This window comes from Zalophus californianus, chromosome 14, assembly GCF_009762305.2.
Source record: "Zalophus californianus isolate mZalCal1 chromosome 14, mZalCal1.pri.v2, whole genome shotgun sequence".
Taxonomy (NCBI): domain Eukaryota; kingdom Metazoa; phylum Chordata; class Mammalia; order Carnivora; family Otariidae; genus Zalophus; species Zalophus californianus.
In genome coordinates, this window is record NC_045608.1 from 46,457,235 (window position 1) to 46,480,253 (window position 23,019).

At 41.6% G+C, this 23,019-nt stretch overlaps 1 protein-coding gene across 2 annotated transcripts in view; it reads left to right on the forward strand.

The window, feature by feature from the left end:
* Positions 1–23,019, forward strand: part of LAMA3 (laminin subunit alpha 3) — a 257,294-nt gene that overhangs the window by 186,366 nt on the left and 47,909 nt on the right. For both annotated transcript variants that reach the window (XM_027576783.2, XM_027576785.2), the window contains 9 exons: positions 2,838–2,947; positions 5,277–5,357; positions 11,757–11,863; positions 14,833–14,883; positions 15,776–15,927; positions 19,900–20,010; positions 20,117–20,228; positions 20,450–20,617; positions 21,765–21,961. In XM_027576783.2, coding sequence (XP_027432584.2) covers positions 2,838–2,947; positions 5,277–5,357; positions 11,757–11,863; positions 14,833–14,883; positions 15,776–15,927; positions 19,900–20,010; positions 20,117–20,228; positions 20,450–20,617; positions 21,765–21,961 — 1,089 coding nt within the window. The remainder of the gene's footprint in view (positions 1–2,837; positions 2,948–5,276; positions 5,358–11,756; positions 11,864–14,832; positions 14,884–15,775; positions 15,928–19,899; positions 20,011–20,116; positions 20,229–20,449; positions 20,618–21,764; positions 21,962–23,019) is intronic.

A 23,019-nucleotide genomic window follows, 5' to 3' on the forward strand; every position in this document is an offset into this window, starting at 1 on the left:
CTTCTCCTTGCCAGCTTTCTCCCCATATCTCCACCTCTCCCCTACTCCCTTCACCTTCCACTGTCTCTGTCACCCCTCATCTACTTCTGTGTTCCCGTGTCCCTTCCTCTGCCTTTGGTTTTCCTTCATTTTTTACTCCCTTCCCCTTGAGCCCACAGCATGACTTATCTGAGGCTCACAGCCGACACAGGGCTCCCCTGAGGCTCACGGCCAGATGTCCACACTCCCTGGTGCGGGCTGCATCCAGCTGCATCCAGCCCCGCTTTGCCCTTCACCCTCCAGGATAACAGTTGCTTCACGTTGCCTACATACACTGCTAGGCTCCTGCAAGACTGAGCTGCTGTGCACACTGTTCCCCATGTCTGGTGGGCCCTCCCCTCCCTTCTCTACCCAGCCAATTCCTCTCCTTTTCTCCTCCACGCAGGAGGCATCATCACCTCCAGAAGCTCTTCCCGGAGGTTCCTCTTGCTCTTATGACGTGCCGGCACACGTTGGTCATCATATTTTCCACATTATATTGAACGTGTCCACTCGCAGGGTTTGTCTGCCCCCTGGTCGGGGTGCTGATCCATCTTTGCATAATGGTACTTAGCAGGGGTGGACACATAGTAAATGCCCAATGGATGTTTGGTGTCAGATGGAGCTAGGAGAGCACATGCTGTGGGAGTGGATGTAGACTCATTCATTAATTCTTCCATTCATTCATTCACAGTAAACCACAAGGAAACTTGATAGGCAGATGTCTCAATTTTGCAGGACTGAGAAAGACATCTTCCAGGGTAGCTGCTCTCAACTGAGGGTGGGGGCATTTCAGACATTCTTTTTTTTTTAATATTTTATTTATTTATTTATTTGAGAGAAAGAATGAGATAGAGCATGAGAGAGGGGAGGGTCGGAGGGAGAGGCAGACTCCCTGCTCAGCAGGGAGCCCTATGCAGGACTCGATCCTGGGACTCCGGGATCATGACCTGAGCTGAAGGCAGTTGCTTAACCAACTGAGCCACCCAGGCACCCTATTTCAGACATTCTTATGGGACCTTATCAAGCAACACAGGTTCTCACCCCTTTCTACAGTCATCTCCCCAGTCCTGAGGAGGACCAGAGTTCAGGGCGTTTCCGGTAGGTCACAGATGGCCACATCTCAATTCTTGTTTCTCCACGTCCTTGCTGGGTCCCAGTGTTGTCAGCTCAGAACTAAATGATATAGGATTAACATATATCTATTCAGCAGCTATATTCTTCCTTAAGATTGCCATTTAGAGTTAAAAAGAAAGGAAACTAAAGTGGAGAGGTAAATAATTGGTTCAAAAGAATGACTGTTTTGTGAGCAAATGAGGACAGTGGAGCAAGGTGAAGGAGAGACCCCTCTGTGGATCTGCACTTGCAGCGTGGATTTGTTCCTAGCCTCCAGGCCTATAGGAGAAACCTCCATGGTGGGGACATTTGGGGAAAGAGGGAAGGATTCCGGGCGGGGATGAGCTTTCTGGTGATGATCCCATGTTAATCGGTGAGCAGCCTCCCTTGTGTGTACAGCACGATTTCATATCTAGAGAAGATATGAAAAGATCTCTTAACATCTTAGTGGCTTGTGTAATTGGCCGTTATTCAAAGGTTTGTGAAAGATGGATCTGTTTAAGATAAAGAAACTGATGACATGATGAGAAAGGGCAGCTTCACATTCTGAGCGGGACCACACCCACTTAGGATATACGTGTGGGTTGTTTCTCGCAACCTGGCTTCAGATATTATTGAAAACTCACATCCATTAAGGTTTCCTACCAAGCCCCATCTCTACATACAGAGGTAAGATTTATGAGCAATTTTTAAAATATTATACTTATTCCAGGCCATATAATTAACACAGAGTATCTCCGCATTTTCGAACGCCCATAGTAAGGGGAGTTTTCCTGGATAGTTTTGTTCATTTAGATATTTATCACTAGAGTAAAACCAAGAAATGTCACACAGGGCTAAAAATTCCACAAAATAAATTTGATACAGTTTGCTAGGATTTGTCCCATTGGACTGTTCAGTTGAAAAGTTGTCTCATCTCAATGCTTTATTGAACAACTTCCAACAGATTTTGACTCTGACATGAAAATAATTGGATTTATGTAAACACACAACGTAGATAAACTTATCTTGCTTGTTTGAGACACTGGAATTAAACTGAGGGCTTTCTTCAGATACGGTGCAGCTTTTCATTGTTTTAACAAATTCCACATGTTAAAAACTTACTGCAATTATATTCCTCTTTAGTATATCACCATTAAGTGAATTACAAAGCAATATCAAGTTAATTTCCATAGAAGCTATTCTTAGGGGGAGAGGAAGGGGGTTTACATTTTGCTGAGGCTCTAGTATACTTTTTAAAATGCTCCCAGCAACCTTGGAACATGGGTATTATTTCAACTATACATCTTAAGAGAATTAGAATTCTTTGCCCTTCATCCTTTGCCATCATTTTATAGATGTATGTAAATCATACATCTATAAAACTGATTTGTAAAAAACACGGAGGCTCAGAGAGGTGAAGATTCTTGCCCAAGACGGCACAGCTATGAAACACTGGTGTTGAGTTTGGATCCAGCTGGTCTACCTCCATTTCATCCTCCCAATGCAAGCACCAAATAGCTGATGGAAGGGCACTTACTTACATTTTTTTTTAGCACCAACAATAATTGGATAGACAGGAAAAATATACCATTCATGGACTGATATCACCGTACCAAGTCAGAGGATTTGAGTTATAATTGTGTGAGTAATGAAGGTGATAATGATGTTAATAATAATAAATGTAATCGGCTGCTATTAATTGTATGTTCATCTGTCCCAAGAACTGCCAGCACAACACTGCGGGAGAACACTGTGAGCGCTGCAGAGAGGGTCACTATGGGAATGCCATCCAGGGGTCCTGTAGCGTCTGCCTGTGTCCTCATTCAAACAGGTACTATGGGAGCTTGAAAATGATCAGTAGAGACAGGAAGTAGTTTGGTGGTTAAGGTGTGGGATCTCTTTTTGGGGTGATGAAAATGTTCTAAAATTGATCATGCTGACAGTTTGTACAACTCTGTGAATCTACTAAACGCCATCAAATTGTACACTCAAAATGGGCGAGTGGCATGGTATGTGAATTATAGCTCAATAAAGCAGTTATATTTTAAAAAGAACATACAAAAATGCAAAACAAAAGCAAAACCAACAAGAACAGTTTTTTCAAGTGTACATTTGTGCGTTTTTCCTTTTCTTCTTTCCTTTCACTCTTCATTCAATGGCTAAACATTATTTACTGAGCACCCAATACAGGTCTGGGAGTTAGCCTTCTCTAGGTGCTGGGGCAACTAAAGTAAAGAAGACTGGCAAAGTCTCTGATCTCATGAGGATTCACCTGGAGAATGTGGGTGGAGGCAGTTGTCACACTCAGGAAGTAAATGCACAAATAAATAAGCATAATTTGAGATAGAGATGGGCTATGCGGTTGATAACAGGGTTATGTGATTGGTAGCGAGTGAGCAGACTCTTTACAGAGGAGTAGGAGGGTTCCCTGGGCAAGGACCAGGGAACAATGAAATGGAATAAACTGGGCAATATCTCAGCAATGAGGATCTGAGGCAAGGAAAAGACAAGAGACAGCCCCTGTGATGATGTGTTCGTGGAGTAAGGAGGTGGCTGGAGCGCTGTGTGGGAGAGAGGGCCAGGAGGCAAGGGGGCCAAGGCACCCAGGGTTCAGACCCCATAGGACCTCGCAGGCTCTAGTAAGACACCGGATTTAACCTCAGTGTGATGGAAGCCACAGGCCAGTCCTGAGCCACAGAGTGATGTGACCTGAGTTGTCATTCAGACTCCAGCACGGCAGATACATTACGTAGCTTGCAACCTGCCACTTACATTTCATGGTAACTCATATTCTTTCTGGGCTTGGTACCTTGTCCTATTCTTGCTCATTGTGACACGTTTGCGGTGGGTCCAAGCAAAATATAACATGTAACTAAACGAAGCCAGAGTTGATTTGAAAGTCAGGAAGCTACCTCAAAGAGTATCAGCAGCACACTGGCTCAGGAACAAGTGCAGACCACGAGGCTGATTAATATCAGGCCAGTATCCGACAAATTGGCAACATTGCCAGAAGTCACTGCCCAGCTGTGGCTTTTCTGAAGATGTGTATTTGAAATGTGCACCCTGCTTTGCTCTCTGTGTATTTGATACTCCTTAAACCTGCCCAGTCCTGTGGCTTTATTTGCAAAGGGATTTATCACTTGATACTTGCCTAGACTTGTTGGAACAGAAGCCAGAGGGATTAGAAACAAGATTTTCATGGGGTGCTCGGCGAAAGCTTTTCATCTTTGGTTGCAAAACGTATTGTTATCACGAAGGCCAGCTTCTGGCTTTCATGAAGTCGAAGTAACGCACAGTTCCTCAGATTTATCAATGAAACACTATCTAATTTTCCCTCCAGCGATATTCGTACTGTTGACGAATTTCTAACTGTCCCTTTAGAGGTATAACTCTATCCATCTATTAGGCCAAGAGAAGCTTCCTAGATAAAAATTCTCTTATCAGCAAATGATAAATGGAGTTATTTTCCCTCAGATTTACTCAGTGTAATGTTCATAGACATTTCCCAAGGCAACAGTTTTTTCATGATCTGCTCACTTAATTTAAAAAAAAGAAAGCTTCTCAAATATGCACTAGTTTAGGATGAAAAGAGAGAATCAGAATGCCACAACTTGATTTGGAAAATGTAAAAATCACCAATGATTGTGCCCACAGAAATACCTAGAGGGGCAAGCCTGCTCTGTACCTTGGTCCCTCTGGCCTGGCCCTTTTTCTTTCTGGGAGATAATATGCCCAATATGAAGGAACTAGAACAAACGAGGAAAATTTTTTGAAGAATCAGAACTCTCTGTTCTTTTTTTCTGCCTAGACTTGTTTTATTCCTTCCTTGTTATTCCTGGAAAAAATGCTGTTTAATCATCTCTTCCAAAGTGAGTTACCTTGCTTTGTCTCAAGTGAAGGAATGTATTTCTCTAAGCCAAAAATAAAACCAGATAATGCCTTCAGTCCGTATTTACCAAGATACGCCCGATGTGAGCTGAAATAGTACATCATTATCTATACGAGTCTTAATGGACACAGTTTTCTTCACATAAAAAGCAACCAGACTCTTGATGTCTATTTCCACTTAACGCAAGTCAGTGCTTTGTGGCAAAAAAATAATGAGCAGGAAGCATATCGATTTATGTTTTTACTGAGGCTTTTTTCTGTCTTCCTTCAAGTTTTGCCACTGGCTGTGTTGTGAATGGGGGAAACATGAGGTGCTTCTGCAAACCCGGTTACACAGGCACACAGTGCGAAAGGTGGGTACGGCCCCTCCCCCCACTCCCACCCCTCGCCTCCCTCATCCCCCCAGCCCCCAGGGCGGGTGGGCTCTGCAGTCAGGCTGCAGCAGGCTCGGGCTGTGGGTGGGGCCCTGCTGGGTCGGGGCTTGGAGCTGGGTGGGGCTCTTGGTTCACTGAGGCTGGAAAAAGGTCCCTAGGGAAAAATACAAGACTGCTCGCTTAATAAATCATTAACTTCCTTCTCTTTCTTTTCACATGTTTCAGAAATTTGAGAATGAGGCCCAACATATCATAGCCCTATATACCCCTAACACACATCCCTACATACTCTTATCCCCCTGCACACTCCCTCGTACCCCTCCCCCTCCACATCCCTACAGACTTTTACCCCCTACGTGTCCTTACTTACCCCTACCTTCATAGAAATTCTTCCTTACATACTCCTACCCCACTATACACATCCCTACATATCCCCACCCACCACACACGTGTCCTTATATATCCCTTCCTGGCACACATATCCCTACCTAGCCCTAGCTTCATAGAAACTCATCCCTACATACTCCTTGCCCTACAGATGCATCCCTACGTACCCCTACCCCACATACATCCCTACTTGCCTGGACACCCCTACCCCACATACATCCCTACTTGCCTGGACACACACACACAACTCGTCATACTCCTATATGCACACACATATCCACAGCCCTAAATATTCACACACACACACACACACACACACACACACACACACCTATCCCTACACATCATCTCTTCTCTATCCCCACCCATTATGAACACCTGCAGGACAGTCTGTGGCATTCATTTCTGAATCACGACTGCCTACTGTGGCACTGTTCATGTTACAGGTGTTCAGTAATGAAACAAAAGAATAAATGTTGCAAAATGGAAACTATGAACTTAATTATGAAGGGCCGTGGAGCCAAGCTTTAGTTATTCAGGAATAAATTTTCATGAATAGCTACCATACATAGGGCACTGCCAAGCATCATAAGGGCTATAAAAGGTATTCACAGTCTACCTGGGGAAGATAGCACATACATATTTGAAAAAGTAACAGTATAGCATTTGAATCATATGGACAACATATTAAATTTAAAATAACTTTATCATAAAATCAATACATACTTATAAAAATGATATAATACAGGTGAGCAAAGAACCAACGAGGGTCGGGCCTGGTTAGTACTTGGATGGGAGGCCCACTACACCTCTCTGTAGCCCTATATACTTGTGCATGCTTACATAATCCTACTTATAGTCATTTTATTTACGGAAAACCCCAGTTAAAACTTGTATATTCTTACTAATCAATCTGTGTGCACAGATGTTTTCTTAAAAACAAGAGTAGATTGTCGTTTTACTTTCTGTTTCGACTTGCTTTTTCATCTAGTGGAAGGGTAGCACTGTCTTTCCATATCAGTGTATTCACTGATAACATTGTGTCAGAACCAAGAAGTTCTGGAATCTACTGCTGGTCTTTGAGATACTTTTACTGTTTTCCATTCAAAGCAGCGCTAAAAGTAAATCCTTGCAGCGAATTATTTGTGTGCATAAATCCTCAAGATATAATTAACAGAAGTGGGTCCCTTGGATCAAAGGATAGGTGCGTTTTTCAGGCTTTTGATACATTTTGCCAAATTGCCCTCCAGAAAAGTCATCCTTGTTTCTATTCCTACCAGTAGCAAAGGAGCAAGCGCTGCTGCCAGTGACACTAGAAATGATCAAATTTTATTTTTTATTAAAGATTTTATTTATTTATTTGACAGAGAGAGAGAGACAGCGAGAGCAGGAATACAAGCAGGGGGAGTGGGAGAGGGAGAAGCAGGCTCCCCGCGGAGCAGGGAGCCCAATGCGGGGCTCGATCCCTGGACCCTGGGATCATGACCTGAGCCGAAGGCAGACGTTTAACAACTGAGCCACCCAGGTGCCCAAAATGATCAAATTTTAAAATATTTGCCAGTTTGTTGGGGGCAAGTGTGTATCATTTTAATTTGCATTTCTTTTTTTAATAATTAGATTGGATTTTTTTCATGTGCTTATTGACCATTTGTAGTTCTTATTTTTTGGATCGCTTTCTGGGTCTTTTAACTCATTTTATTTTTTTTCCCTAGTGGAATTTTTTTTTATTGGTTTGTACAAATTCTTTGGAAAGAGATGAACCTTTCATACTATATGTTGCAGATATTTTTCTCAGTTTGTTTTTTGTTTGTATGATTTTTTTTTTTTTTTTTGGCTTTCTGTTTTGTTATATGTATCCTTGTATTCTTCAGGCAGTCAGTCATTGGAGTTATGCTTAGGGAGGTTATAAAAATGTTTATGCAGTTTTTTAGTACTTTGAGGGTTTTATTTCTTCATGTTGGTAAAAATTTGGAAGCTGGCCTTTTGGTGGTGTCATGGCATCTCACATGGCAGGTAGAGTTAGGGTCGACATGTACAGCCAGAATGGGCCAGGGTCCAAGTAACTCTGACTATCCCAGGATCCCATCACCATGACCCGGGGCCCAGGCTGCATGAAATACACATAGCAATCGGCTGCATCCCAGGACCGAACTCAGTAGGGTGAGATGTTCACACTAGGGGAGGCACAAGGAAAGTAGGCCAGTTAGGGGCCTGGCAGACTCCCAGCCCTCATGTCACACTCACTGCAGGATGTGTGCGCACGGAGTAAATGGGGCAGCTTTCCCCTCTCTTCCTCTCACGTTGTCGCCCTCTTGTTCTCTCCCCCGCCTCTCTCTCTTTTGTCAAGTACATGTAGTTGAATTCACTAAAGGTCAATGTGCATTTACAAAATTTCAACATGAACTCAGACTCGTTTCTGTACATTTTATTTGATCTTTGTGCCATCATCATTTCCATGTCATTTCTGAAAGTATAAAATGCCTTTCGATATTTGGTTGAGCAAGGCTTCCCCCATAACCCTTATTTAAAATGTTTTCCTCGGCCATTCTGGCATGTTATTTTCCTGGATAAACTTTAGAAGAGTTTTACCTAATTTCAATAACCAGGAAACGTATTCAGCTGGATTTCATAGGAAGAAGGCAGGGCCACTCTAGACTTGGGTTATTTGAGACATTTGATGGACAGCGTGGGACCTAGGTAGATCTAAGGGATAACAAGAGCCTGGTGGGGCTGGAAGGTGGCTCGAGTCAGTGAAGTACGGCAAGAAAACCCAAGGGCCTCTAGGGTACTTGGCATGGGAGGAAGGGGCAGACTGCCTTATCATGGGGATCCCTGAGCGTCAGCTTCGGGGCTGGGCACTGCCCTGTGATAAAAAGAAGCAATTTCAAGGTTCTAGTTTCCATTTCCGCAGGAGGAACATTGCCCACAATTGCCTCACGTCTATTATTCATTCTTTCTTTCAGTGAAAAATGTATGGAGATCCTAGTATATGCCTGGCACTGGACTAAGCACTAGAGAGAGGGTAGCAGCTGGGGCAGAGACTCTGCCCTCCAGGTTGTACAGTCCCGAGGCGGGCAGGTACACAAACCAGCTGCTGAAACAGTGACCAAGAACAGGACCGTGACCGGGCTGGGTGGGGCTGCTGTGGGAGGGGTCTCCAACCAGCCTCGAGGGGTGAGGTTGAGGGCCGGAAGGGGCGGCTCTACTGAGGCAGGAAGGATGGTGGGTAGGATAGACGATGGGCAGTTTCTTCCAGGCTCTGCGGTTGAAAAGCTGTGAGACTCCCCCCGGGGAGAGGCATCCTAGTGTAATCCTCCTTACGGTCCTTCACAAACAACGAAGCAGAAAGCGGCAACAGACTGGCTGAGACATCCGTTTGGCAGGCCACAGATTTGAGAAGAGAAATTCGTAATTAACAGTTCTCACGGCTTATGTTTGTTACATTTGCTGTCTCAGGAAAGCAAACGAGTGCTTCCTAATTTAAAAAAAAAAAAAAACTTTTCCGCAGGTAAATGCCCTATTAATGTCAAATTTTTTCATTTGTTAAACATCTCTTGAGGACCTGCTCTGTGCCAGGCAGCATCCTGGCACTAGTTGTTAGTGATGCCACAGTAGGTACCAGGACAGGATAGGGTGAAAGGGAAAGTATAAGCAGGAGCCGGCGGGGCAGAGGAGGGAGCAGCCACTCGAGGACTGGGGTAGGAAGGGCTTCCCAGCTCACACTGTCCTCTGGGGCACGTTTCTCCCTCGGCCCCTCAGAGCCAGAGACGACAAATATGTTCTCTGCTCTTTATTTGTTGTCCCAACGCCATCTAGGAAATCAGGAAGTTTCACTTCAGTCCATTGCGTTTGGACACTCCCTTAAAATGAGAATAAGGGAACCAGTTATTTCTGTAATGGGTAATTAACGCTTTTGGCAAGAGTAAGGAAAAGTTGGAATCAAACTTCCTGAGTATTTATGTGACTTTAATATGAAGGATTTTGTAATTATGTATCTTTTACGTGGAAAGTTTAGATATAGGTGAGCCATCTAAAAATAAAGTATTTAAAACACAGATCTTTGGGCGCCTCGGTGGCTCAGTCGGTTAAGCGTCTGCCTTCGGCTCAGGTCATGATCCCAGGGTCCTGGGCTGGAGCCCCGTGTCAGGCTCTCTGCTCCGCAGGGAGTCTGCTTCTCCTTCTTCCTCTGCCTCTCCCCCCCACCACTCATGTCATCTCTGTCGCTCTCACTACCTCTTTCTCAAATAAATAAATAAAATCTTAAAAAAAAAAATAGATCTTTTGCATAGGAAGGTTTGTTAAGTAGAATACGGGGCCTGTCACACAAAGGAAAGCCTTACGCCAACTTGCTCAGTAGACTTAGATAAGCCGTCTCTGCATAGTTACCTTCTTGGTAATTAGGGAATACATGGGTTTTCTGCTTCTGGTCTACTTTCTGAAATGTAATAATTCCAAATGATACTAATTATATATAGATGCATATATACATGAATATTTCATCATGTCTTAAAATGGTAGCTACTTTTTATTGAGTGTCTATTATGGGCAGGCATTGTATTAGATTCTTCACTACATTTTTATCTCATATTCATCCATCAGAACAGGTATTGTTAGTGCAATTATTCACTTATTCCTTCTGCATATACTTACCTGGCACCTAATCCGGGCGCAGGCACTTTCCCAGGTGCTAGCGATGTATCAGCCAGAGAATCCATGCCCCTGTGGAGTTCACATTTTCATGACAGGAGTAGATGAAGGCAACCAAAGCTTGAAGGGTGAAGATGACAGCCCACGGCTACACAGCACATGGTGGAGGTGGGGGTCCAGCCAGATCTCCCAGACTGAGAGCCTGTGCCCTTTGCTCTGTATCACCAGTGTCCCCATTGGTGAAGCCTGTGTAAATTACCTAACAGTTCTTTGATGCAAAGCTTAAATTTGGGGAAGAGAGTCAAATACCATATTCTTTTGATTCTGTCAATTCCATTGATGATAAGACACCACACACACATCGAGTTAATGACAATTTGGGGGGGATAGAGTGGGTGTGGAACTTTGCTAATAGACGGAAATATTTTAGTTTCCATCCCAATTCCAGAAGATTAACTTGTGTCTTTTGTTTTTTTAAGATTTTGCTTATTTATGAGAGAGAGAGCACGAGCGTGGGGAGGGGCAGAGGGAGATGGAGAAGCAGATTCCCCACTGAGGAGGCAGCCTGCTGCAGGGCTTTATCCTAGGACCCTGAGATCATGACCCGAGCCAAAGGCAGATGCTTAACCGACTGTGCCACCTAGGCGCCCCTGTTTGTCATTTTTTTTTTAAATAGAAACTCAGAATCAAGGAAATGTCTTTTAACTTAGATATGGAACTGAGTTCTCATCACTAAATTATCTAGAATAATAAAGGCTCCAAGCCAAGGGTAGGCACTGTAACTGCTCTCAGTTGTTTAAGGTGGTTAAATACAGCACCACAGCAATTAATTAGTGCAAATATGGATTATGCAGGCTTGAAATAGTCCAGTAGGAAATATTAATAAAATCCCCTTTGGAACAAATTTTGAAATTATATGAATTTTACTTTAAATTTTTCTTTGAGGAAATTAGCCATAAAGTAAGCAATATTTCATTGTGTGATATCCTCAGGAACATAACTCTTGCATAAAATTCATCCACCCCTGATTTCCATATTGGTCAAACCACTGGATCCTGTGTGTATTTTGTTCATTTGCCCTTCAACTCTAGGGGTAATTGAGGATTTTGTTGTCCTGATATCAAGGAGGAGGGACCAAGCTCTGCCCTCCTTCCACTTTCTCTGTTCTCATTCAAGTCATAAGTATCTCTGTATTGAGACACATTCATTCCTGCAAGTCAGTGTCAGCCGTTCTGTCATGGGGTTACAGTGTCCCAAACAGGGAGTTAGAAGGTGAAGAAAATTGGATGGAACAAATGATGCGTTCTTTGGGTGTTTCTCCACTTCTTCTTTATTTTGGGTTAGGTGTGCACCAGGATATTTTGGGAATCCCCAGAAGCTTGGAGGTAGCTGCCAACCATGCAATTGTAACAGCAATGGCCAGTCGGGCAGTTGTCACCCCCTGACTGGAGGTAAGATGGACTGACACCTTTGTTACCCTGCGTTTATCAGTGTGGTGTAAAATAGCAGGCGAGGAACCCTGGCACAGATTTCCAGGAGGCATAATACACAAGTCCAGTGAACAAATTGTCAATTGTCTCCTTGTTTTGACAACCTTGGGAATGCTTAGGTAGTATTTACAGTTTGGTAAATAACTTACTTCAAGTCAGCTTTTTTAAAAAAGATAAATTGTTTTAAAACTCAACTAATTATAGCCAAACTAACCTCAACTCCTACTTTGGTGATTTTGCTAAGATCTCCCTTGGCATTATAAGCTTATCATCACATCAGTTTTCTTCATGTGTGTAACTAAAGAAGTCAACACATTCTTTCTCAGATAGCAGTAAATGTCTGGGATGTGGGTGGTATAGCTGGGATGGATTTCACATGCCAAGGAAAAGACAATTACTAGGAGTTAGTATGGGTTCATTAGGAACAACTTGGAAGAAAAAGGAAGATGGTTTTCTTCTTTCTTTGACAGAGAATATTAACATGATTTACCAAGAAAATATCATGGATATATCTAATGCCAAACCTTAGATTAAACATCTTATTTTATGGTTATGGACAGGATGAAGAACTAAACGCAGAATGTGTGGATTAGATCTGTTCAAGTGACTGTTCCAAAGGAATGTAGAGTAAATGGATTATTATCAGTCTAGAATGAGTTATCTGTTGACCTGCACTGGGACTTAATTCTTGGCTCCATCTTGTTCAACACTGTTGACCTAAATGGAAATATAAAAGGCATGCTCATCCAGTTATCAGGTGACACAAAGTTGGGAGAGACAGAAAATGCCTCCTATGGCACATTTAGAATACTCAAGGGACTCAACAGTCTGGAACGATGGGCCAGTGCTAACAAGATACCATTATGTTAGGGATAAGCACGTGGTCCTATAATTGAATGGCATAAAAATAAGTGTGTGATAAGGGAGATGTGGCTTAGTGGCAAAAGGTGAAAAAGACTGAGGTCTTAATTGGCCCCAAGTTCAATATGGCTCAGGAGAGTAAGGTGGCCCCTAGGACGGACGCCTCATATGATCTTAGTCTAAAACCAGGTGGTCTGCCGTTCCCTGGTGTGCTGCTCATGTTAAGTCCTCATTTGAGGCTTATGTCTCTAGGAGACAGTAGACAAGCTACAGTTTGTTCAGAAAGAGGGTAAGACTTTGAAAAAACTCAGAGCCATGTCACATGAAGGATCAACAAACCGGGACCGTGAAGACTTGGAAAGGACGTATTTGAAAGGCTGATGTGTGGGAGAAGGGTTGGTTTTGTTCATGTGGCATAAGAGGTAGAACCCAAGGAGTGGAAGCTAGAGGGAGATCTACTTTAAATCATCCTAAGGAAGACGTGTCAGGGGTTTAAAGATGAAAAGGACTGTTTTAGAAAAAATGAGTTTCTACTGTGACTGGAGTTATTCAAAGAGAAGCTTCCACATCACACACAGCATATTCATGAGATTAGTATCTTTTCAACCCTCTTTGTTTCCTACTGTAACAACAACAACAACAACAACAACAACAGCAACAACAACAACGAAAGCAGCCTGAAGTGAGGATAACTCTGTGTTTCCCAAATGGAACAAAATGCTTGCAACATGAGACTTTTTGTTCCTGTGAGCTTTTTGTCTTTCTCTTTTTCATTCTTTCTTTTTCTTTTAATTAATAACCTAAAACTCATATTTTAATTAATAACCTAAAAACTCAAACTTGTTGATAAAATTGCACTGATAAATCAATCCTCTGCATGAGCCAAGTCCCCCCTAGACTATTCGAGATGCTGTGGGAGATTGTGAAGAAAATAAAATCATGTTTCCTGGCCCTAAGGCATTTATAGTCTAATCGAGAAAATGGAAGTGACGTAACAATACATACACATAATAATGAGTTTAAAAAAAGGATGAGTAAGAAAAACCTATGATTACATATATAATAAATTTAAAAGTCTACAAATATATAGAAGGGAGACATTGTCTTTGAGTGGTGGGATCAAAGGTGATGTCTTTATATTATTTTTCTGATTTTCCCAAATTTTCCATGGTGAACTTACATTATTTATTTTACAATTAAAAATAAATGTGGTTTAAAATATATGTATATACACACAAAGTGTGGATTATTGCCTGCTGCTGAGAAGACAAAACATGAAAGTCTCCTTGTAGCGTGTCTAGGAAAATTTCGAGCTTTGAGATTTCCTGTGGTGAAGTTAAGATTATTTTTCTAGAGGGAGGGGAGAGGACCGTTCATTGTAACGGTGCCTGGTATGCGAGAAAGGGTAGAAATGGAAAGAATAAAGAGTGTCCAAGGATGACCAGTAGACTTTCCTGACTACAGTTGAGAACCTCAAATCTAGCTTAGATCTCTGGTAATTAGCCGTGTGGGTCCACTAACATTGTGTGCATATGTCTCTCTCTCAGTATCTGTCATACTGTTGTGTGATTTTTCTGCCTCTCCCATGGGACCAGGGAACTACACGACAGCAGGGATTTTTGTCGTAGTAGCTTTGTATTTCCTGTATGTGGCACAACACCATGGCACACCGTGGACGCCCAAAGGTGCTCAGTCAATGTTTATTGAATGTTCTTGAATGCCACTGGGAGAGATGTCAACAGTTATATGGGAAGCTATCAAATAAAGAAAGCCTTAACACTAATGATTAAGGGTTTTAATGAGGTAAAAATATCATGACCCTTTAGAGAAGAAACTGAATATATGGTCGGTCAGGGAGATCACGAGAGAAGTTCCTGCAGCAAGACTGGTGGGAGATGGGAAAGCTCCCAGAACAATGTTATGGTTAAAGAAGGGAAAAGGGAAGAGCGAGCGATGCTGGATAGTTGGGTGACGAATCTTCCCAAACTAGCTTTTCTGAAAGCCAAGTTAAAAAGCAGATGAAGCGGAAATTTAATAATAATATCTTCTTTGGTTATCCCTCTTTGCAGACTGTATAAACCAAGAGCCCAAAGACAGCGGCCCTGGAGAAGAATGTAATGGTGAGAAAAGAAAGCCCCCTCTCCTTTCTGACTTGTGGGGTTTAGTTTAAGATATGTGAGCCTCGTGCTGGGATGTGCAATTTCCGGGCTGGGAAAGCAATGGTGGGGGGAAGTGGGGGGAGGACTTCTTAGGGTCAAGTCCGGCCTCTGTCAACTCATAGCTGTATGACCCTGGGCAAAGTGACCTGATTTCTCCAAGCCTCAGTTTCATCATTTGTAAAAGGGACATAATAACTATACGTACCTCACAGATTTGCTGGGAAAATGCTGATAAATCTCTTATCCCAGTGCCTGGTAAATGGCAAGCTCTTGACAAATAAAAGCTATTTATTATTATTTTTCCACATACAAAATCAGTAACATGTTGCATAGAATCACCATGGTTCCCAATTTTATTGAGATATAATTGACGTGCAACATGTGTTAAAGTGTGCCACATAATGATTTGATATCTGTATATATTGTGAAATGATTTATCACAATAAGTTTAGTTAATAGCCTCACATAGTTAAACAAATTTTTTTTCTAGTGATAAGAACTTTTAAGACACACTGTCTTAGCAACTTCCAAATATACAATACAGTGTTGTTAATTATAGTCACCCTGTTGTACATTATTACATCCCCAGGACTTATTTATCTTATAACTGGAAGTTTGTGCCTTTTGACTCCCTTTACCCATTTCCCCCACTCCACCACTTCTTTTTAAAATGCTCCCCGTCTAGAGATCTCTCTTTTGCAGAATCTGCATCCCTACCAAGACGTCCAGGATTGTGATTTTTGCCTGTCATGTCCTCTGTGCATATTGACTGGGCGGTACAGCTTTTGTGTTCTGTTAGCATTCCTGGGGCACCAGCCTGCAGCACGTTTGCCTTTGATTGTGGCCCCTACAGATTGTGACAGCTGTGTGATGACACTCTTGAACGACCTGGCCACCATGGGTGATGAACTCCACCTGGTCAAGTCTCAGCTGCACGGCCTGAGTGCCAGTACTGGCTCTCTGGAGCAGATGAAACACTTGGAGACCCAGATCAAGGACCTGAGGGTAAATACCCTGGGCACCCAGCACAAATGCCAGGCCCAGAATAGCTCCTTGGTGGATAGATGCTGCATGCATGAGTACCCCTCAAGCAGGAGATGGGGAGATGTTGACTGTTTAAGGCTCAGGGGGCTTTCGTTCCTTTGATCCAAATGATGACTAGATTTTTACTGCTGGAAAGTACTAGTGAACACACAAAACTGATGCTTCTAAGTGAACATTCTTTACTTACTGCATGTTTCTGGGCTAATTTTTCTTCTAGAACCCTTAGCTAAGTATCTTGCATTCAGAAGAATCGAAAACAGATTTGTATTACATTGGTATTCATTCTTTAAATGTTTGATTGGAATTTTCCAATGAAAGCCTGTGGGCCTGGGATTTTCTTTGTTGGAAGATTTTTTTTGTTTTTTGAGTTTTTTTTTTTCCAATAAACCATAAGTCCAATCTTTAAAAAAATAGATATGGGACTATTGGGGTTATCTATTTCTTCTAGAGTGATATTTGGTAATTTGTGCCTTTCAAATAATTTTTTCATTTCATCTAAATTATCAAATGTATTGACATAAAACTGTTCATAGTTTTTCCATCTTATCCTTTTAATATCTGCAAAATCCTGTAGTAATATCCTCTCATGCATTCCTGATATTGATAATTTATGTCTTAGCTCTTTTTCTTGATTATTCTGGCTAGAGGTTTATCAGTTTTAATGATCTTATTTCATTGACTTTCCCCATTATTTTTCTGTTTTTGATTTCATTGATTTCTGCTGTTTTTTTATATTTTTTCTTCCTCCTGCTTGCTTGGGGGTTTAATTGGCTATTCATTTTCTAATTTCTTGAGATGAATCTTATCTTACTGATTCAAACCTTTCTTGTTTCTAATATAAGCATTTAATGTTATGAATTTCCCCCAAAGCACTACCTCAGCTATATTCCACACATTTTGAAGTGTTGTGTTTTCATTTTTGTTCAATTCGAAAGATTTTCTAATTTCCTTATGACATATCTTTGACCCCTGAATTATTTGGAAATGTGTTGGTTAATTTCCAAACTGGGCATTTTCCAGGTAACTTCTTGTTATTGATTTCTAATTTAATTCTATTGTGTTCAAAGAACATACTTTATATGATTCCAGTTTTTAAAAATATGTTGAGGTTTGTTTCATAGCCCAGGATATGGTTCCTCTGGGACAATATTCTATGTGCACTTGGAAAGAAGGTGGCCCAGAGGATACCCAAGAGGAGAAGCAATAGGGCCTGAAGTGCCCCACAGAGCCAGAGTCAGGCTCTCTGGGGGAAACTGAGGGCACTTCTCCTATGAATGGAACCTTAAAAAAAAAAAAAACAAAAAACCTTGAAATGCCCAGTGTTCATTGTTGAGCAATGAGTATATGAGAAACTAGAAAAGCTACAGACCTGGACATGATTCACAAATCAGGGTCTGTACTGGAATGTGACATCCTCAACATCACCATAGTGTACAAGTCCGAAGCTGCCAATGTAAGACCTGGTTCTGGCCTTGGGGATCATGGGTGGGAGTGGTGATGACCTTAAGGTCACTGGTCAGGGCACAGAGAGCGCAGAGAGAAAGGGAGACAATATTTACCGCAGACATTGGAATAGACAAATATCAACACAAAAGACATCCAACAGAAGCAACCATTAAGAGATGAGTTCCCTCTAGATAAAATGAAAATCCTAAGACAATCTGAAAATTACTTTGAAGAATAACAATTCAGTCGAAAGAACAGAAATTAGAAAATTGTTAAAAACACTAGAAACCAAACAAGAGGGGTAGATATGAAAAGATCCAGTTAAAAATCATGGAAATGAAAAAAAAAATTTACTCATTGAAGTGAAAGAATTCAGTAGAGGAGATAAACCCTAAACCAGACATAGTGAAAGAGGCTTTGGGGAAAGTTTAATAAGTGCTCTTGAAATGGCTGATTCTAAACCCATTAGTGCTTATAACTGAGTATACAGTTGACCCTTGAACAATGTGGAGGTTTGAGGCCCTGACCCCCTGCACAGTTGAAAATCTGCATATAAATTCTGATTCCTCAAAAGCTTAACTATTAGTAAGCTACTGATGACCAGAAGCCTTAGCAATAGCAAAAATAGTTACCACATTAACACAATACAGTATTATATACTGTATTCTTATAATAATACCTAACTTATTCTAATTTTTTTTGTTGTTTCTAGGCTACATGGTTCATCTTTGAGTTTTTTCAAATTGTTACAAATCTCCGAAAAATTTTCCAAAATATTTATTGAAAAAAAAATCCAGTTGTAAGTGGACATATGCAGTTCAAACCTATGTTGTTCAAGGGTGAACTTTATATGGCAAAAAATCATGCTAGAAAAATGGCTCTTTTCCATCCCATCAGGGTAAATTTTAGCCCATGATTTACAGGCTTAATATAGAGAGGAAAAAGGCCATTTTGTTTTGAGAGAAAAAGAAGTCACTGGAGTCACTTTGATGTCATCAATATAACCCTGCACTTCTTCAGTGAAGGACAGGGAACCAGCATTTTAGTACTGGCCTTATGAGCCAGACTCTGTGATAAGTGCTTTATTGAATTCTCACAATGTCCTATGAGGAAAATAGTGTTATCTTCATTTACCAGGCATGTTAAAGCTAAGTAACTTGCCCACCATCACACAGCTAGTACAAGGTGGTTCTAGAATTCGAGCCAAGGTCAAATTCCAAAGACCACGCTTTACCCACTGTACTTATCCAGGTATATATAATGATATGCCTCAGCTTTCCCATAGTAGAATTAAAATAGAACTATCTTCTTGCTAGATCACACATACACTGTGAAAATTCCCTAAGAATAAGTGTGAGAAGGGGAATAACATTTTTGAATGTTCATGTGTACGTGACCCTTTACAATATCATCAAAACAACCCCGCAGCTTAATATTATACTCCCCAATTTACTGATGAAGGAGCTAAAACTCAGTGAGGCTTATCTACAAAGCGGCAGACCTCGGGTTTGGACCTAAGCTGTAAAACCTGTGTTTTCCCCCCAACATTGGCTCTCTCACATGCAAGTGGTGGTAATAGTATTGCTTTTTCCTGTGCATTTCTTCAAGGTATTAACGAGTTTTTTTTTCCAAAAAAATGAAAACAATCACTACTCTAGATATTATGTGCAATAATGCACAAAATGACAGGGAACCTGGATTCTGGTCCCTAAGCAATCACTGATCAGCCCTACAGCTGTGGCATGAACAAGTCACCCAATTTCTTTGGGCTTCCATTTTCTCATTTGTGATATGAGAGCATTTGATTAAATGAGCTCTCAGTTCCCTTCCTGCCATTAGGTTCTTTGAATCGAATGGGTCCTTTATTAGAGTAGCCTTAGGCACTGCTTTTAGTTTCATAAAGTTGAATATAGGTTAAAAGCAATGGAATGTATTATAGTCTGGAAAGTAATACATCCAGACTGGTGGTGGTACCAGTGGTACCACCCTCATTTCTTTAAGGTTAGGTCACTAACTCAAGTAAAGTATCTCTTGTCTCCTTATGTTTTTAAGTTTATTTTAGAACCTTGTCACAACTTGCGTCATAAAGTAGATTCTTGGGACACCTGTTTGGCTCAGTCAGTTGGGCATCTGACTCTTGATTTTGGCTCAGGTCATGATCTCAGGGTCGTGAGATGGAGCCCCGTGTTGGGCTCTGCACTTAGCACCAACTCTGCTTAAGATTCTCTCTCTCCCTCTCCCTCTGCCCCTTCCCCACACCCTCTATCTCTAAATTCATAAATAGATAAATACATACATAAATAAAATCTTAAAAAAAAAAAGTAGATTCTTCAAGTAGCTGATTTCAAAGAATCCAGTTTTTTCCTGTGGACCAGCACTGGGCTTGCTAAATGAATCTTTCTGTATCGTTACCAGGATTACCAAGTGGATAGGACTTATGCCAAATTTCTGCTCTAGTGTGAGAATAACTTTGCATGTTACTTTCAGAATCAGTTGCTCACCTACCGTTCTGCCATTTCAAATCATGGATTAAAAATGGATGGTCTAGGAAAGGAACTGGGTAGTTTGAATCGCGAATTTGAAACTTTGCAAGAAAAGGTAATGTGTTAACTCAATAATGTTAACTGTTGTTGTTGTCCCCAAAATATTGTTTGTATTCCCCCATCAACATGGTTTGTTGCTAATCAATGTATTTTTCATATAGGTTCAAGTAAATTCTAGAAAAGCACAAGCATTACACAACAATGTTGATCGGACAACCCAAAGCGCGAAAGAGCTGGACACAAAGATTAAAAATGTCATCCAGAATGTGCACAGTAAGGAGTTACTCAGTCCAATTAAATATGTTTTTTTATTACATAGCCTGTTCTGTGCCCTGAAAGAATTTCTCCTTAAGAGTTCAACATTATGAAAAAGATCCTGTAGTGACACTAAAAAACTGATATGAACCCTCCATAAAAATCTGTATTTTTTTGTTTTTTAGTAGTCGACTGGAGTCCAGAATTCCCAGTTTAATAAACTACTCAATGTTTTCTAGTTCTCTTGAAGCAGATCTCTGGGACAAGTGGGGAAGGAAACAACCTGCCTTCAGGGGATTTTTCCAGAGAGTGGGCTGAAGCAGAGCGCATGATGACAGAGCTACGGAACCGCAACTTTGGAAAGCACCTGAAAGAAGCAGAAGCTGAAAAAACAGAGGCTCGGCTCTGTAAGGACATTCCCAAATCCTTGCTTGCAGTCCGTTCTAATGGGCTTGAAATACAGCGTGCTAAGTACAATGTCAGGTCCCTGGGTACAGGTGGAGAGGCTCGTCATTTCACCGTGCAGGATTCTTTTTATTTTAAAGATTTATGTATTTATTTTAGAGGTGGGGGGGGCACAGAGAGAGGGAGACAATCTCAAGCAGACTCTGTGCTGAACCAAAATCAAGAGTTGGACGCTCACCTGACTGAGCCACCCATGTGCCCCAGCATACACGACTTTTAGAGCATCATGTGAGAATGGGTAGCCCTTCCACACTTCCAAGAGGTGGTAAGAATATAACATCTTACCATCATGCAAGAAAAAAAGATTCTTCTCCTAAGACATTAGATACTGAGACCTTCTTTTCCTTTTTAACTACGTCTTTATTCTTCCTTCACTCAGCTCTACCCAACTTTCTCATGATATCATTTTTTAATGGTCACCTCACCACCATTGGGGTTTGGAATCACAAATTGATATTAACACTACTATTGCAGAAACCAAACACTGGGTGTAGATCCTGAATATATCTAAAGGTTCTGCTTAGGGAAAATGCTTCATTAGTTCAAAACTGTGAGAAATAATAAGTCTGTTGCATAGATTTTCAAGTACTGATCTTTCTTCTCTAGTAAAATGGTATGTCAATGGTTAATATACAGAAGGTAACAGTTTTCTTTTAGCATTTGTGGTCAAATTTAATCTTAGTCTTTGCTTTTGACTGAGGAGACAGTGTTAGTTTGCAGTTAGTAGTAGTTAGTAGTAGTTAGTAGTAGTAGTTAGTTGGTAGTGTTAGTAGTAGTGTTAGGAGCATGTGCTTTATACTCTGCAGGTCTTATTCAGGTGCCAAGACGGACTGGCCATACAACTGAGTTTCGCGGGCTGTCCTTTCCGTATCCGAAACCTAAGACTGATGTGACTGTTTTCATGTGGGTTATGTGTGCACACACAGACACGCACACAGCAGCCACCGCATCAATGTTAGTTTCCTTTCCTGTTCACTTGCAAGTTCAAGGAAAACCATGAAAATGAGTGGAAACTCAATTCTTCTGTAGTCTTTATAGTTGAGCTTCAAGGTACTCATCTCTCAATTGAAAAAACGTGATGTATTCCAGTGCTGACTCGGATAAAGAGCTGGCTGGAAGACCACCAAGGGGAGAACAGGGCACTTGTTAAGAATATACGGGATTCTTTACATGACTATGAAGCCAAACTCAGTGACCTGCGTGCCGTGCTACAGAAGGCAGCTGCGCAAGCAAAGCAGGCCACTGGCCTCAACCGAGAGAATGAGAAGGCTTTGGAATCCATCAAGGTGGGTCCACGGTCAGCATCTGCACGCTTTCATTAATGACAAGGCTGAGGAAGCAGGGATCTTTATCATTAACAAAGTGGCCTGGCCGGGGGCCCGTCTGTACATTGAGTCTGTGCGCACCTGTCCATCCAACAGATGCTCATCGAACAGGAATCAGGAATTAAAGGCAACACCAAAGTCATTCTTACTCCTCCTCAGTCACCAGAAAAGATTGTGAACTTAAACCACAGAGAAAGTGGAACAAATTGCTTTACCCCTGCCCCGGGCTAATGGAGTACTGGAGGAATAATGTTGCCAAGTAGACGGGAAATGAAATCAATATTGCTATAATTAAATCCATGTATATAATATATGTTTTAAATAACTGACTTTTTGTGTCAGCTGGGTAAACATCATTATCATAGTCACCAGCAAAGGCATTTTAAGCCTTTATCTGCCTTACAGGAAGTAGATTAAAATACGGGCCTCATGCAGGAGCTGCAGAGACAGGGTTTAGGGCTCGAGATTTCATAGTATATATATTTTTCCAGTGGTGCACATTGTATGCTGAGATAGCAACACGAGTGTGAGGCGTTATAAAATGGCAGTAAGGTCAGAGTGGAATAACACAGGACTGGCCCCCAACAGGAAGAATTTGGTAAAAGAAAATAAATAATATCTTAGTAGATGGCAATACCCTTAACTACCGAAGCCTCTTTAGACAGCAACTCTGCTGTTGGAAGTCACTGGTGATGATGGGAGTGTGATCCAATTTTGTAGGTCTCGGAGCTTTAGCGGCTCCTCGCCTGGCCTTCCCAGGTCCTGTGTGCTCTCTTGTTGAGGACATTGAAGCGCTTCTGTGTCCTCGTGGGGCCTGGCACGTAGAGCATGGTGGTGGTTGGTGCTGATTTGTTTAGTGACAATCCCTCATTCTGCTTCACAAACCAGAGCTGACTCACCTCACTGGCTGAGTCGCACTGGTATAGAAAGCTTCTTCTACAGTGCTAACTATTGTTTCCCAGGCATGGAGTTTGAGGAAACCATGAAACCATGACAACACACCCACACAGCAAAGTGAA